The 15736-nt window shown below is 56.9% G+C and overlaps 1 protein-coding gene across 9 annotated transcripts in view; it reads right to left on the reverse strand.

The window, feature by feature from the left end:
* CHD6 (chromodomain helicase DNA binding protein 6) overlaps positions 1 to 15736 on the reverse strand; it is a 217412-nt gene that overhangs the window by 90576 nt on the left and 111100 nt on the right. For all 9 annotated transcript variants that reach the window (XM_044985565.1, XM_044985564.1, XM_044985558.1 and 6 more), the window contains 5 exons: positions 8529 to 8676; positions 6900 to 7049; positions 4200 to 4265; positions 3223 to 3281; positions 2426 to 2543 (listed from right to left, as the gene is read on the reverse strand). In XM_044985565.1, the coding sequence (XP_044841500.1) occupies positions 2426 to 2543; positions 3223 to 3281; positions 4200 to 4265; positions 6900 to 7049; positions 8529 to 8676 (541 nt within the window). The remainder of the gene's footprint in view (positions 1 to 2425; positions 2544 to 3222; positions 3282 to 4199; positions 4266 to 6899; positions 7050 to 8528; positions 8677 to 15736) is intronic.

Raw genomic sequence — 15736 nt, forward strand, 5'->3', positions numbered from 1 at the left:
GAGCCCAGGGAGGTGTCGGGAGGGCAGGCCCCTTGCTGCCCTAGAACGCATGAGGATGCTGGCTCTGTGCTGCGCTGATGGGAAGGAATGTCTGCCTGAGCTCAGCTAGTGAGGAGCTCACACCCAGGGCACAAGCTAGCTCAGGGCCTGGCCCTGTGTGCTAGTGCATCCAAGGGCTCCCGCCGACGAGCAGCCTGGCACAGCCCCAAGCAGGCCTTCACACCCCTCCCTGTCCTGGCAAACCTCAGCAACCTGAGTCACCTGCCAGACACAGCCCCTCCTGACTCTCCTCTGCCAGCTCAACACAGCCAACAGCCCTGGGCCTGACACCAGGTTGTAGGGGCCCTCACCTCCCCTGGGTCCCTCCACCCTTCCTGGCAGGAGCAAGCTGCAGAGGTGTCACCGCCACTCTGGCAGGCTGGGGGGAGGGAGGGGAAGGAGATCAGTTTCCTTGCTGCGCAGCTGAGAGGCCGAGGCAGAACATCGCTTGCACCCTGTCTGGGGTTAGGCACCCGATGCTCTCCAGTAGGGGTGCTGCGTCTGCACACTGGGCAAGGGCTGGGAGTCGGAGCCCCTGAGGGTTTACTGCCACGCTTACAAAGACATGGCCATTTCCTCGAGGCTGATTTACACTCGCCAGGCAAATATCTCTGGAGCGAATGGTGAATGCTAGAAAACGGCTTTCAATCTGCTCACAACGCGGAGTGGGAGGGAGCAGCCCAGCAGGGCCTGGGTGTTTATGGCTCCTCTCTCCCTGCAACATCCCTGCCCCAGGAGATCTCACTCACCCGCGCCATGAACAGGCACATTGCACAGATGAGTGCGTAATGCCAGAGGGCTCTCAACGGAGCCACACTGCCCCCACTCCTGCAGCAGAGATACATCACGGGCTGCAAGAGGAGTCCAGATGCAGATGCCGCCCCATGTTATACATCCCCTGCCCCACTACATACTGCCCTGGCACAACGATGCCATACGCCCCTGCTCACACTGCCTCACTACACACTGTCCTGTCACGATGGTGCCACACACCCCTGCTCATACTGCCTCACTGCACACTGCCCTGGCACGATGGTGCCACACACCCCTGCTCATACTGCCCCACTGCACACTGCCCTGGCACGATGGTGCCACACACCCCTGCTCATACTGCCCCACTGCACACTGCCCTGGCACGATGGTGCCACACACCCCTGCTCGTACTGCCCCACTGCTCACTGCCCTGGCACGATGGTGCCACACACCCCTGCTCATACTGCCCCACTGCCCTGGCACGTGCCGCATGCCCCTGCTCACACTGCCCCGGCACAATGATGCCACACACCCCTGCTCACACTGCCCCACTGCACACTGCCCTGGCACGATGGTGCCACACACCCCTGCTCATACTGCCCCACTGCCCTGGCACGTGCCGCATGCCCCTGCTCACACTGCCCCGGCACAATGATGCCACACACCCCTGCTCACACTGCCCCACTGCACACTGCCCTGGCACGATGGTGCCACACACCCCTGCTCATACTGCCCCACTGCCCTGGCACGTGCCGCATGCCCCTGCTCACACTGCCCCGGCACAATGATGCCACACACCCCTGCTCACACTGCCCCACTGCACACTGCCCTGGCACGATGGTGCCACACACCCCTGCTCATACTGCCCCACTGTCCTGGCACGTGCCGCATGCCCCTGCTCACACTGCCCCTCTACACACTGCCCCGGCACAATGATGCCACACACCCCTGCTCACACTGCCCCACTGCACACTGCCCTGGCAAGATGGCGCCATACACCCCCGATCAAAGTGACCATGACCTGCTAATTGAGGCACGAGGTGCCCATGCCAAGGAGAAGCCACAGCGGGTTGGGTTAGCTCAAATGTGGACGAACGCTGGCCTGAGCCCTACATCTTTCCTTAGACAAACGTGGACTGTCAGTGTGATCCCCCAGAGCCATGGTGGGTTGCGGACAGCAGGGCTGACAGCTTGCGTCATGTCTGGCACTGTGGGGGGTGTCACTGGCCCCACAGGCACTGCTGAATACCTCTCTCCCAGGCCTGCTCCCCGTGTGCCTGGGCTGCTTTGAGGCTGAGCTGAGGAGCAGAGCCCATCCAGTCTCCCCTTCACTCCGCTGGCACTGGGCTGGAGCCGGCAGCCAGTCCCAGGACTAGGCTAAATGCTGCCTGGCCGCCTCTGCCTGGCCACTGTGCCTGCTCCAGGTGATGCATCACTCAGAACAGAGCTGGGGCAGGTTGGGCTGAGCCAGCCGTCAAGCTGCAGCTCCTGCACTGTAATTGGGGACAGCTAGGCAAAGAGCACGGCAGGCGGCAGCACCCAGTCGGGGCTCACGGGCAGCACCCAGCCAGTTCAACTGGCCCAGCTCTCCAGGGAGGAGATAGAAGTGCCAGCCACCCGGCCATGGCCTCACCTCCGTGAAGATGTGCTTCATCTGGGCCTGCTTGTTCCGAAAGCGCTTTATTTTCTGAGAGATCCTGGGGTCCTTCTCCAGCTCTTCCAGCGTAGCCCACTTGCAGTGCAGGTAGGAGCTGCGGAACAACAGGTAGCCAAACATGAAAGCCTGGTGGGTCACGATCCCGCCCCCGCTCCCAGCGTGGAAGGAGCCCTCAGTGACCCCCCCCACTGCACTGACCCCTGGTTTGTAACACAAGGCCAGAGGCTGGGGAAACAAACAGCTCCGGTACAGCTGAGACTGAGCTCCATGGCCAAGGATCAGGGCTGCAGTGGCAGTGATTGCCTGTTCCTAACACCCTGCCAGGGGCATGGGCTCAGAGGGAAGCCCAGGGGGAGAGGTTCCAAGCACCTAGCCAGAGCTAGCACAGGCTGGGTTTGCAGCAAGCTGGCAGCCATCCCAGCAAGGTGGATGCTAGTGCGAGGGGAGCAGCATGGGGCACGCACAAGTGCCTGGGCGCACACACCTCTGCACACAGCACTTGCTCATACACAGTCTGCACCCAGGGTACACCCACACTCACCTCTCTAAACATGTGTCCACACACCTCTCCACACAGCGCATGCGCACATCTCTCTCCACACACCAAGAGCATGTGCACATCTGCACACAGCGTGTGCACACACACATCTCTGTGCACACCATGTGCATGCACACGCATACACTGTTCCACACAGCACTTGCATACACACAAGCACGCACACACCTCTGCACACAGCACATGTGCCAATACAGAACATAAACGTGGCACGTACAAGTTCCTGTACTTGACGTAGAATTCCTCCATCTCATAGGCCAGGCCGCCTGGGTGAACCTGAAACCAAGAGTGAGCGGGTTAGCACCAGCCAGCGCAGGGAAGGGGTGCAGGGCCAGGGACCTCTCCCCTGGTCAGGGCTCTGACTTCGCTCCTCTGGCCTGTGTGTTAGCTGTAGGCAGAACTGGAGTACAGGAGACAGCAAAGAGGGGAGCTGAGCAGCATGAGGCTCAGGAAGGTGACGAGCGCTGCCGCAGCTCTAACTCGAGGTTTCAGTGGCCCTAGAGGGCCAGGAAGGTAACACAGGGACAGAACTTCCTCCATGCGCTGCCCCAGAATATGCTTCTGCAAAGGGCAGCCACGTGCGAATAGCTCACCGGACCCAGGCTCCCACCCGGCTTGGCTCACTGCCTGACTGATGGATGATGGCCCTCCCCTGCCCGAGGCCAGGTGGGCACGTTAGCCCCACCCACACGTCCCTCAGAAGTGTGGGATCCAGTAGAAGTTGCACACAGCTGGCACTGGGGACCCTTTGGGACGTGCATGCTCTGCTAGACCCCTCTGCATGCACCGTGTCCCACCCCCACAGTCCAACCCCCTTCTCCAGAAAGGGCAGTGTTCCCATCTCTGTCCTTCATGGACATGCTCTGTTGTGAGGCTCCTCCGCTGGCCTCACCCAGGCCCAGCAATGGCCATAGTCAGCCAGTCAGAGCCCTCCTCTCATCATGCCCACTGTATCCTGAGAGAGCCCAGAGCAAATGCTCATGGGAGGCAGCAGGGGTTGACTCCTGGGGAAGGGGGACTCCTGGTCAATGGGCTATGCCTCTTCCTTGGGGATATCCAACCCCAAAAAGTGTGACATCACACTGCTTCAGCCCCCAGCGAGGTGGCCATAGGCAGCCATAGGGCCATGTCAGTATGCCAAAGCTGTGCCCAAGTGCCTCCCCTGTCTAGACACAGGACGGGAGGGACACTCACCTCCTTCTGCACCAGTCTGGAGGAGAGGATCTTCTCAATGATGTTGGCATCATCCTCAGGGGGCTCCTGAGGGCACCGAAGGGAAAGCAGAGTCAATACCCTGGCCTGGTAGCACCCGCATCCCTGTCACACAGAGCTCACTGGCCGCCCCCCTCCCCTTCCTCCCTCTGGGCTCACAGCAGTGTGGGAGCCTGGAGCTGGCAAACAATGGGGAGGGGCACCCCCCAAAATGTTCTTCACGGTCGCAGGTCAGGGGGACGAGAGCAGTACCACCAACTGCTCTTCAGCCAGGCCAGGAGCAGCTTCAGGGGCCCCTGGATGGGGCTGCGATTTCCAGGGCTGCGTTTGGGACCAGGAGAGGGGATGCATCATCCTGGCACCCTGGCTCCTCCTGGTGGCACTCAGCTGAGGCTGCCCAGGCCCTGCCTGAGCCCCAGCAATGCCCAGCACCAAGGCGCTATCCACTCCCGGCCACACACACGCAGGCAATGGCGCCAGCAGGCCAGGGGACGGGAAGGTGCTCTGCACTGGGGGCTGGACAGAGCCTCAGGGCCATCGTCTGCCTGTTGGTGCACCAATTCCAGCCTCTCCCGGGGACACGAGGGAGCCAGCAGCGCACAGCACACGCACAATGGGAGGCACCCAGGGGACACCAAGGCTGCACAGGCACGATATGTGTCCTCTCCCACCCTGCAGTATCACTGGGGCAGAGTGTCCAAGGGCAGGGCATGACTCCCCCTCTCCACGGGAAGGGGCTTGTGCTCTGTGGCAAGGCTGGAGCAAGTACAGAAGCAGACAGCCAAGGGAGGGGCTTGAGGGAGGGTGTGGAAATACAGGCCACAGGCTCCTGAGAGCAGGGCAGGTGGGGCACCCGACTACACCGGGGTGAGCCCCACACAGCGATGCCCAGCTACACCGGGGTGAGCCCCACACAGGCGCGCCCAGCTACATGGGGGTGAGCCCCACACCGGGGAGAGCCCCACACCTCAGGGCTGGCTTCATCACTATCTGTGCCACTCACAAACTCCCCATCTCCATCCCTGGGGGCACCATGGGGTGCAGCCATGCCCATTGCCTCCACACGGGTGTTGTAAGAACCTTGTGCGTGGGTTTTGTTCCTAGCCTGGGAAGGGCCAAGGTGCCAGTGGGTTTCCCTAGCCACAGTTGCCATGGTCACCTCTAAAATGCTGGATGTCAGATGGAGGCAACGAATGCAGCCAGCCCCAGTGGCCGCAGCTCGCTGGACCTGCTGGCATAATGCCGCAGGGGAGCTGGAGGCTTTGAGCCTTTGCACACAGCAACCCACCCGGAGTGGGGTTTTCTCCGGGGTGTGCTGGGGTCAGGCCACATTTACCCTGCTCAGAGGGAAGCAGATGCCAGGTGGGACCAATGGGCAGCGGGAGCTCGGGCCTGCCAAAGCCACTTCCCTTTCCCGTTTGGATTTGTCAGGGTCTCTCAGGAAATCTCACTTGCAAGATCATTTCCATGGGCCAAGCTAGGATCACAGGCCTGTGACAGTGGCCAAAGGCGAATCAGCAACAGAGAGAAAGGGCCGCACATCTCCCCTGGGAAGAGGAGCAGGGTCGCCTTGAATAGCTCAGTAAAGGAGATGACTAATATTCACGTGGAAGCTTGGCTGAGAGCTGACTAAGGGGCACCTGACAACGGTACACAAAGAGAGGCTGTAATCAATATTGAACAGCTTCGCTAAGGGCTGGAGCAGGGAACGAGCAGCCAGTGCTTGACACTCACAGCAGAGACCCGGCCAGGAGAAGCTGTCAGTGTCAGCCAGGACAGAACACTGACACAGAGGGGCCTGGAGAGAGCAAAGACATGGGCACCGAGACAGCATGGAGACAGGCACATCCGAAATGCCTCAGGACTCACAGTGAGTGGGCAGCGTGCCAGACACAAGGTGATGAGGCTACAAAGATGGCGAGCACAGCGCTGGGCCGCAGACAGACCCCATACCCTGGAGCAGGGTAGCAGCTGCCCCGTGCCGCATGAAAGGGCTGTGATCACATCCCCCACGCAAGGCACTTCATTGCCAGAGATGCCAAGAAACTGGAGAGGGGTCAAAGATACCAGCAGGCTGGAGACACTAATCTCCGAGCCCTCAGTCCTGACAGCTTAGTGTGGCTGGGGATGCGGAAAGAGGGACGTGGCAGCAGTCCACAGACACCCCTAGGACATTAATGCCAATGAGGGAGGGGATCACTGAGTGTGGTGCCAGGGGCAGAGCTGGGAGGGTCAGGAAGACAGCTTCCCCTGGGAACAGTCTCCCAGAGAAGGGGAAGGGCAGGGCCTGCAGAAACAAGAGGAGCTCAGGCCCCAGACCATGGGCTGGGAACAGGCCCTCGCTGACCTAGCAGGCCGACATGCTGGGGCTCTGGATGGTCCTTCCCATTTCTCTGTGCTAGTTGGTGCTGGGGTTGAATGCTTCACTTCCTGAGAGCCCCACGCATGCTCTGCAAGGAGCCATGCTGAGTGCAGCTGGACGATGCTATGGAAAGCTCTCACCCATCCTCCTAGGCACATGCACTGCCCCACGCAGCCGGCTCCCCCTCGGACCCACACGCTCCTGCTTGCTTTCAGTACACAGCCAGCATCCCATGCATGCCCCTCCCCCAATCCAGCAGAGCCCCACCCCCTCTCTACAGGGAGGGCTGGTGCAAGACAGGCTAGCGGGCCCTCCCGTACCTCTGCCTGCCATGCCAGCGTGGACGCGGAGAGCGCGGAGGCTCGCCCAGCTCCCAGCACTGCTATCGTCTCGCCATCGTCATCCACCACTTTGAAATCCAGGTCCTCGTTGTACTTCCTCCGCTTCACCTGGCGGCCTGAGCGGCGCTTCTGTGCGGTAGACAACACAGACAGTCAGAGGGCTGGTGGACAACACCACCTCTCCCTCCCCATGGCCACGGGGACTCACAGGGGAGCGGAAGGTGCAGGAGGGGAGACAGCCCAGCCGCACCTGGGAGAATCCCATCCCCACCCAGGCCTGTGGGACAACGGTGCCTTATGCAGCAGACACTGCCAGGGTGCACAGCTATTCTCACAGGGATTTCTGTCTCCATGTCTCTTGGCTCTCACACAGGGAACTACCAGATATCAGATCCCTCCTCCCCAGGCCAAAACATACAGCTGCTCACACACTCCCTGTGAACCCCCAACATGGAGCATGGTGTTTGCACCCAGCATTCCAGCCCTGGGGTTCAGGTGCATCCATTTTGGGACCATCCTGGTAGGTGCCCAGGGACCTCAATCCTCGGAAGCCCAGGGGCACTGAGGGAGCCTGGCACCTCTCAGGATTGGTTTATGCCACATGCTTTTCTAGCCAGGCTCAGAGGTGGTGGGGGAGCACCGAACACAGGCCAGGGCTCAGGCTGGGGGGAGCACCGAACGCAGGCCAGGGCTCAGGATGGGGGGAGCACCGAACACAGGCCAGGGCTCAGGATGGGGGGAGCACCGAACGCAGGCCAGGGCTCAGGATGGGGGGAGCACCGAACGCAGGCCAGGGCTCAGGCTGAGGTGAGCACCGAACACAGGCCAGGGCTCAGGCTGAGGTGAGCACCGAACACAGGCCAGGGCTCAGGCTGGGGGGAGCACCGAACGCAGGCCAGGGCTCAGGATGGGGGGAGCACCGAACACAGGCCAGGGCTCAGGATGGGGGGAGCACCGAACGCAGGCCAGGGCTCAGGCTGAGGTGAGCACCGAACACAGGCCAGGGCTCAGGCTGAGGTGAGCACCGAACACAGGCCAGAGCTCAGGCTGGGGGGAGCACCGAACAAAGGCCAGGGCTAAAGGATGCTGGGGGATGGGGAATCCCCTGTCCAAATCACATGGGCCATCTCTTAAGGGACCCCAATGGAGAGCTGTGCCACTGCTGGACTGTGGAGGGAGGTTCTCAATATGACACTCCCACCGCCATGAATGTAGGAGGCCGCCTCTAGCACTGCCGCCAGAGACCAGCAGGGCTCCACAGCGTGGGGGGTGCTGCCCATGCTGTGCTCAGCACACCCTCCCGCTGGTCTGAGGGGCAAGGCTCTCCTAGTCCCACTGAGCTGGGGAGCAAGGGGTCAGAGGGGAACACGGCCAAGTGATGTGCAAGGGCTGCGTGCTGGCATTAACCTTTACATTACCAGCCGCAAACCTGGCCGAGGCGGCTATCCACTGACCAACTGCTACCTGGATACACTGAGCTCCGAGCTCAACGCACAGGCACCCAGATGTAAGAAATCAGCTGTAGGAAGTCAGAGCTGTGTTAGAACCCCAGGACACACAACAGACTATAGCCAGCTGAACCCACTGAGGCCAGGGCCCTGCACATACCTGGCTGTCGGCTGACTCAGCAGACTCCTCAGGGCTCTGCAGAGATGGGCTCAGGAGGCCTTGATCCAATTCCAAACTCTCCACTGGGATCTCGTTTTTCCTTTTCCCTTTCTTCTTCTTCTCCACGGGGGTTGGTCCTTGCTCCTTGCTGCCAGGAGAGACTGACAGTTAATCCCTTCTCCAGAGATGTCAGAGCTCAGCATCCAGGGAGAGGCCAGCAAAACCATTTCTCTTCAGTTCTTTAATCCCACTTTGGGGAGCTTCTGCATCAGGTCACCAGGATGCAGAGGCCAGTGGGGAAAGCTCCCCTTGTGAGTGACTCTAGACTGTGCGCAAGGCACCTGGCCCCACAGTCACAGCGTTCTGACCATGGGACTGGCCCCGTGGTCAAAGCGCCACACAGACGTGGCCAGGACGCCTGGCCCCGTGGTCAGAGTGCTGCACGGACATGGTCAGGGTGCCTGGCCCCGTGGTTAGCCCTGTCAGGGAGTGTGGTCCACTGCTCAGAGCAGGAATCTGGGAGTGATAAGAGGAGGTTGCCTACTTGTAACTGAAGGCTCTTTGAGATGCATGGAATACCCTACCTGTATTCCACTGAGGGTTCTGCGCATGTGCCCGGAGCTGGAGCTTTTAAAAGTAGGAGTGTCCATTTCCACATATGTGCCCTTGGTTTCCTCCGAGGTGATAAAGAGTGGGGCAGACTGACCGTGCCCATAGCTCCTTCTCCACCACAAATCAATCAAATCCGCAGCAGAAGGGAAGGAGGGCAGGACTGTAATACTGATAGGGGCCACACATCTCAAAGAATCACCACTTACAGGTAAGTCACCTCCTCTTCTTCTTTGACAGTCCCTATGGTATTCCACTGAGGGTGATTAACAAGCAGTACCTTAGGCAGGAGGAGGGTGTGAGGATGACAACGATGGAACCAGGGAGAGGAGGACGGCTGCACCAAAGGAGGCATCCAGAGAAGAGTCCCGCACCAAGGTGTAATGGGAAGAGAAGGTATGTACTGAACTCCACGTGGCTGCCCTACAGATGTCTATAAGGGGCACATCGTGAAGTACAGCTGCAGTTGATGCTTGAGCTCACGTGGAATGGGCCCGTATCCCATGCAATGGAGACAGGCCTGATAACTGGTGGCAGAGCATAATGCACTGCAAAACCCACTTAGAGATCCTCTTAGCAGAAATAATTTGTCCCTTAATGCCTTCAGTTACAGTAATAAACAGCCTAGGGGACTTCCTGAAGGGTTTTGTCCTCTGCAGGTAGAAGGCCAGGACCCTGGGGATGTCGAGGGAGTGAAGGTGTTGTTCCTCCACTGAAGCGTAAGGCTTTGGAAAGAAGGTGGGTAAGTGTATAGGTTGGCTGATATGGAAACAAGGGACAACCTTAGGCAGGAACTTGGGGTGCAAGTGTAGGGAAACCTTGTCTTTGTGAAAAGTGGTAAAGGGGCGATCAGCCATCATGACCCCCAGTTTGCCCACCATCTTGCAGAAGTGATAGCCACCAGGAAGGCAACCTTCAAGGAGTGAAGAGAGAGAGCATGAGGCCATAGGTTCAAAGGGTGACTTTGTCAATGTCATTAGGACAAGGATGAGGTCTCACTGGGGAGCAATGGACTGAACAGGAGGATAGGTTCACAGGAGACCTTTCCAAAACCTGGAAGTCAATGGATGAGTAGACCCTCAAATGGAGGGTGGAAGGCATTGATAGAAGCTCTTGATGGAGCTGAGAGCGAGGCTGGATGCCTTCAGAGAGAGGAAATAGTCCAGAATAAGAGAGATGTACACATTTTCAGGGACAAGGCTCTTGCTTTGGGACCAAGAAGTGAAATGCTTCCACTTGGCCCCACAGGAGCATCTCATGGACTCCTTCCAGCTGCTCAAGAGAATGCCCTGTACTGCCAATAAGCATTCCCACTTTAATAAAGATGCCCATCCAAAAGTTCTGAGGTGAAGAGTCTAGAGATTGGGGTGCTGGATCCATCTGCCCTGTTGCATGACTAATTCCGGGAGAGGTTGTAGTGGGGAGCGCACTGACATGCAGAGAAGCAGGAGAAACCAGAACTGTCGAGGCCAGAAGGGGACAATCAGAATGACTGTCACTCTCTCCCACCTGACCTTGTGCAGGACTCACGGTAGGAGCAGTAGGGAAGGAAAGGCGTAATTGAACTGATCAGACCAGCAAAGAAACTAGAGCATCGCCCCGGGACAGGACACCAAGACAGCCTCTGGAGCAGTATTAGGCGAACTTGCTGTTGGCCTGGGAGGCAAAGAGGTCCCTGATTGGAGTTCCTCAGCAGCTGAAAATGCTGGTGACTACAGTGTTGTGAAGCTCCCATTCATGAACCTTCTGCTGAGAGAGTCCATGATTATGTTTTGAATTCTGGGAAGGTACGCCACCGAGAACAGGATCTTGCGGATGATGCACCAATCCCAAAGGCTTCCGCCCAGAGTATGGGAGAGCTCGTGGCCCCTTGCTTGTTGATGTAGTAGACAGTGGTATTTTCTGACATGAGGAGGACATGACAGGAATGGATGGATGGGAGAAACGCCCAACATGCTCTCCTCACTGCTCTAAGTTCCAGGATGTTGATGTGCATCCAGGACTCCCGAGCAGTCCAAGTGCCTTGAGTCATGCACTTGCTCATGTGGGCCCCCAATCTAACGAGCAATGCACCCGTGATATCTGTTATGGAAGGGGAGGATGGGAGGAACAGTATCCAGTGCACATCCGAGCCAGATCCATCACCACTGGAGAAGGAAGAGGACCCAATGGGGACATGGTCCATAGAAAGGTGCTGTGACGAAGTTGGGGATTTTTGTAGTGTTTTACATGACCAGTGTGTGCACGCCTCAGTTTCCCTGTGTGCTGCATGTTTAACAAGGTGGTGAGAGAGGGTTTGTTGGTGCAGAGGACTAGGTGTGACCTCGCCTAGCAGCGGGGACCCCTGGACAGCGGCCTGGAGATGGGGTACCCTAACAACTGGTGACCTGGTGACAGAGGTCCACCCCAACTTAGCAGTCAGCCGGTTCTGGCCAGTGGGAGGACCCCAGTGACTTGTTTACCTAGGATGGAAAACAAAGGACAAGGGAGGAGCTGTTGGGGGAGATGATATCGGATAATCGGCTGGAAGGATGGGGCTGCTGGACTGGAGAGAGGGAGCAGCCAGAGCCTACCTGGATGCAGGAGAGACCTAGATGTATGGTGCTGAGAGATGCTAGGCCTGAGGGCCTGGAGAGTTTTCTGTGCTAGGTTCAGATGCTCAGTAAACCTTTCTGTTTTATGCTGGCTGAGAGTCACTCCAGTCTAGAGATCAGGGTTGCATTATTTCCCCTGGGAGTGGAGGTCTCAGGGGTCCAGAGCAAGTGGATTCCCTGAGTGGGCCTGCAGCGAGAGACAGGCATGCTGAGGGCTCAGAGATGTGGAGTTCCAGGAGCCAGAGGGGCCTACGGCTTAACCGCTGAGAGAGAGTGGACCGCCAAGAAGGGCTGTCACACTGAAGGGGGTTCCTCCCAGGGACCGTACAGAGCCAAGAGAGAGCACGAGTCCTGTGAGTCCATGACAGGTGCGTAGGGGAATAGACCCTCTGGAGCCATAGGTGTAGGCAGCGAAACCGCAGATGAGCGCATGCAGTCACACAAGTGCAAGTTGCAAAGAAGAGAAAGGCAGGTTCTGGCTGGGAAAAAAGGATTGGACAACACCCTGAAAATTAGGTCCTGAAGGGTGTGGAACCTGTCCTCCAGCAGTTCTGCACAAGCCAAAACCATGTCAATGCGTGCCCCAATGAACTCTAGCAATTACCTGAGATCCAAAGTTGATTTTTCAATGTTTATGCTCACCCCCAGGGAGGAGAGAAGTGTGAGCAGCATGGAAATCGAAGCTCAAGCTTCCCTTCTTGATCATGTTGCCAGTAGCCTATCATCTAGATAAGGGAATAGAAGGATCCTTCAACAGCAGAGGTGGGCCACCACAACTGAGAAAACTTTGCTGAATACATGAGGAGCAGTGGAGAGTCTGAACAGGAGAATCCTGTACTGAAATTGATGATGATCTGCCATGAATCTCAGGAATCGTCTGTGGGCAGGATGGATGGCCACATAAAAGTAAGAGCCGTAAACCACATATTTCTTTCTAGGGAAGGAATGATGGCCGCCAGAGTGACCATACAAAACTTTGGCTTTCATACTAAATGGTTGAGATGACATAGGTCTAGGATCGGTCGCCACCCGCCTGTCTTCTTGGGGACTAGGAAATAAGTGGAATAGAACCCTGCCCCCTGATGGGCTGTGGGAACAGGTTCTATCGCGCCCATCTGAAGAAGGAAGTCCACTTCTAGGGTGAGGATACTGTTGTGAGAACAATTCCTGAAGCAGGCGTCGGGGATGTGGACGAGGTAGTGTTTGGAATTTAATTTTATAGCCATGTCGAATGACATCCAGGATTCACGTGTCCACTTATTGCACTTCAAACTGGCAAGAAGAGAGCTAGGCAGCCTCCGAAGGGGGTGGACTGGGAGCATGCCATGAGGCACAGTGATTGGCGGCTCTCTGAGTGTTCTCAGAAATAGCACTTCTGAGACGTTTGAGGACAGGAGGTTGTGATGATGATTAACTGGAAGGATAGGATTGCTGGTTCCTCTGCCGATTGCGAGAAGGCTCATAGGACTGTTGGAAAAGTTGTGGAGCTTTGAACCGCTGGGTTGGAGGTGGACAGTAGAATTTGAGCTTGGGCGCTGGTGTGTAGATGCCCAGAGACCGGAGGGTGGCTCTAGAGTCCTTGAGGGAGTGAAGAGAGTCATCAGTCTTCTGATGGAAGAGGTGAGACTTGTCAACAGAAGATCTTCTATGGTGGTCTGGATCTCCTTCGGGAAGTCGGAAGAATGTAACCAGGACTCTCTGTGCATGACAATCCCCATAGCCATCGTATGTGAGAAGTGTCTGCTGCATCAACTGCGGCCGGCAGCGTCATCCTCACCACCAGTTTCCCTTTCTCTAGGATAGCTTGGAATTGGGCCGGATCCTGCAGGGGCAGTTTATCAGTGAAATCCATAGGTTTGCCATAGGTAAGGAAGTTGTATTTCACAAACAGAGTCAAGTAGTTCAAAATGCAAAATTGTAGGTTGATAGAGGAAAAGACCCTGTGGCCCAAAAGGTCCAGGTGCTTGCCCTCCTTATCTGCCAGGATGGATCGCGGGTGCTGTTGGTGGGTCCGTTTGGTAACTGTCTGAATCCCAAGAGAATTGGGTGGAGGATGGGAGAAGAGAAACTCAGATGGCCTCATTGACTGGTAGGGCCACCTTTGCTGGTACTGAGGATGTAAGATGTTGAGCAGTTTGTGCTGCTTATCTTGCACTTCCTCCAGTGGGATGCTGAGGGCACCAGCCACCCTACGAAGCAGCTCCTGAAATTGGTGCAAGTCATCCGGGGATGAGGGAGGAGTAGAAGACACTGCAGCATCCGGGGATGTAGAGGAGAATTGCTCCGGATCTAGTGGTACCATCAGAGTTGGACTCAGCATTACCTAACAGCGAGTCTGAATGCCTGCTGGACGATGGTCGGAGAAGGGAGAGGGCATTCCTCACGGGCAGAGCAGACTGCAGATGTTGAGGAGGGCCCCATAGAGCAAGGTACCAAAGACACCAATGCTGGGTAAATGGCGGCTACTACCATGAACCTGATGGGGCCTTGGAGTGCTCACACCAGCGGTACAGGAGGGGAAGGCCTCGGTCCCTGAACAAACCTTCCGAATCCAAGAAATCAGAAGCCAGTTCAAATGGTGGTGCCATCAGAACTAAAGAAACTGTAGAAGGCTCTGGGGAGTGGGCGGGAACATGGCCCAAAGAAGGCAAATCCAACCTTGGGAAGCGCACTCTCTGAAGAGGCGTCAGCACCAGAGGGCAAGAAGACCTCTCCTCAGTTAAAGCAAACAGCTCGTGTGGCTCCGGAAGTTGACCCAAGTCTCCCCATCATCAGTGGCATGCGCTCTTCAGCTGGAACAGGAATGGAGAGGAGGACTGCTAAGGATCCAAAGGCTCCCTGGACCTTGGCGGTGCCGATCTGGAAGGAGTATGAGTTTCAATGGATGGGGCCAAAAGACACAATGGTCTGTGTAGCTTCTTGTCATGCTTGTGCGCCTTGGAACACAATGCTTCTCTGTGGCCGGAACTCATGGATGGGGCAGTGTTCTTCTTGGACGTGGAGTAAGACTTACTGCCATGCTTATGTGCAGGCTTCCTTGCCTCACGGCTAGTCCCCAATGTGGGTCCACAGCGCTGGTACTGGCGGAACTAGACTGGAGGTCTGTGGTAGGAGACATGTTCTTAGTTTGCTCAGGCCAATGTACAGGGAGGTTCCCTGGCCTGGATCCGACTGTAGTCTCAAGGTGACCTCCATGAGGTGCTTCTTGAAGTGAAGAGACCAGTCTTTCCGCGTACATGCAGGGAAGGAGAAACAGATACTGCACCTGGATGCAACTTGTGCCTCCCCCAAGCAATAAGGGCAGCATAGGTACTTGTCACTGACTGAGAATGAGCGATGGCAGGAAGTGCAGATCTTGAACCCAGGCGTCTTCAGCATAATCCAGTACCAGGCCTGGGTGCTGGGAAGATGGGGGGGGCGAAGAGGGGAGAGTACGGGACGACCGGTGAAAATGGCGTCCCCCAGTCCTTAAAATCCTAAGAACTACCACTGAAACAACTATAAAAATAACAAAACTATTAACTATGTACAAGAATAAGAGTCTTTTTTCTCAGGTTGCAGAAATGCGTCACAAGAAACAAAGAGGCTCCAATTCTGACCAGGCAGCGGTGAGAAGGAAGTGAGTGCGCAGTCGGTCTGTCCTGCCCTTTATTGCCTCAGTCATAACCATGAGGTGGACCAAGGGGGCATGCATGGACCAACAGACACTACTATTAAAAGCTCCAGCTACAGGCACATGCACAGAACCCTCAGTTGAATACAAGAGGGACCATCACTTGAAGACGAAGACCTTGCTCCATGATACATTGGCTGTACCCTCTGCACTCCTGTTTCCCCATAAGTATAGAGGTGACACTTTCCCACCTCTGAGATCCACAGGCTGAAGATGCCACGAAGTACAGTTATTATTGCAGACTTCAGAGTGCAAATTGCAACCCTGGCTTCCTGGCCCACATGCCCTATGGACTGCTCCCCTGGAAGTTCTATTTGAAACAGTTCAGTCCT

This window comes from Mauremys mutica, chromosome 13 (genome assembly GCF_020497125.1).
Source record: "Mauremys mutica isolate MM-2020 ecotype Southern chromosome 13, ASM2049712v1, whole genome shotgun sequence".
NCBI classification, from domain to species: domain Eukaryota; kingdom Metazoa; phylum Chordata; order Testudines; family Geoemydidae; genus Mauremys; species Mauremys mutica.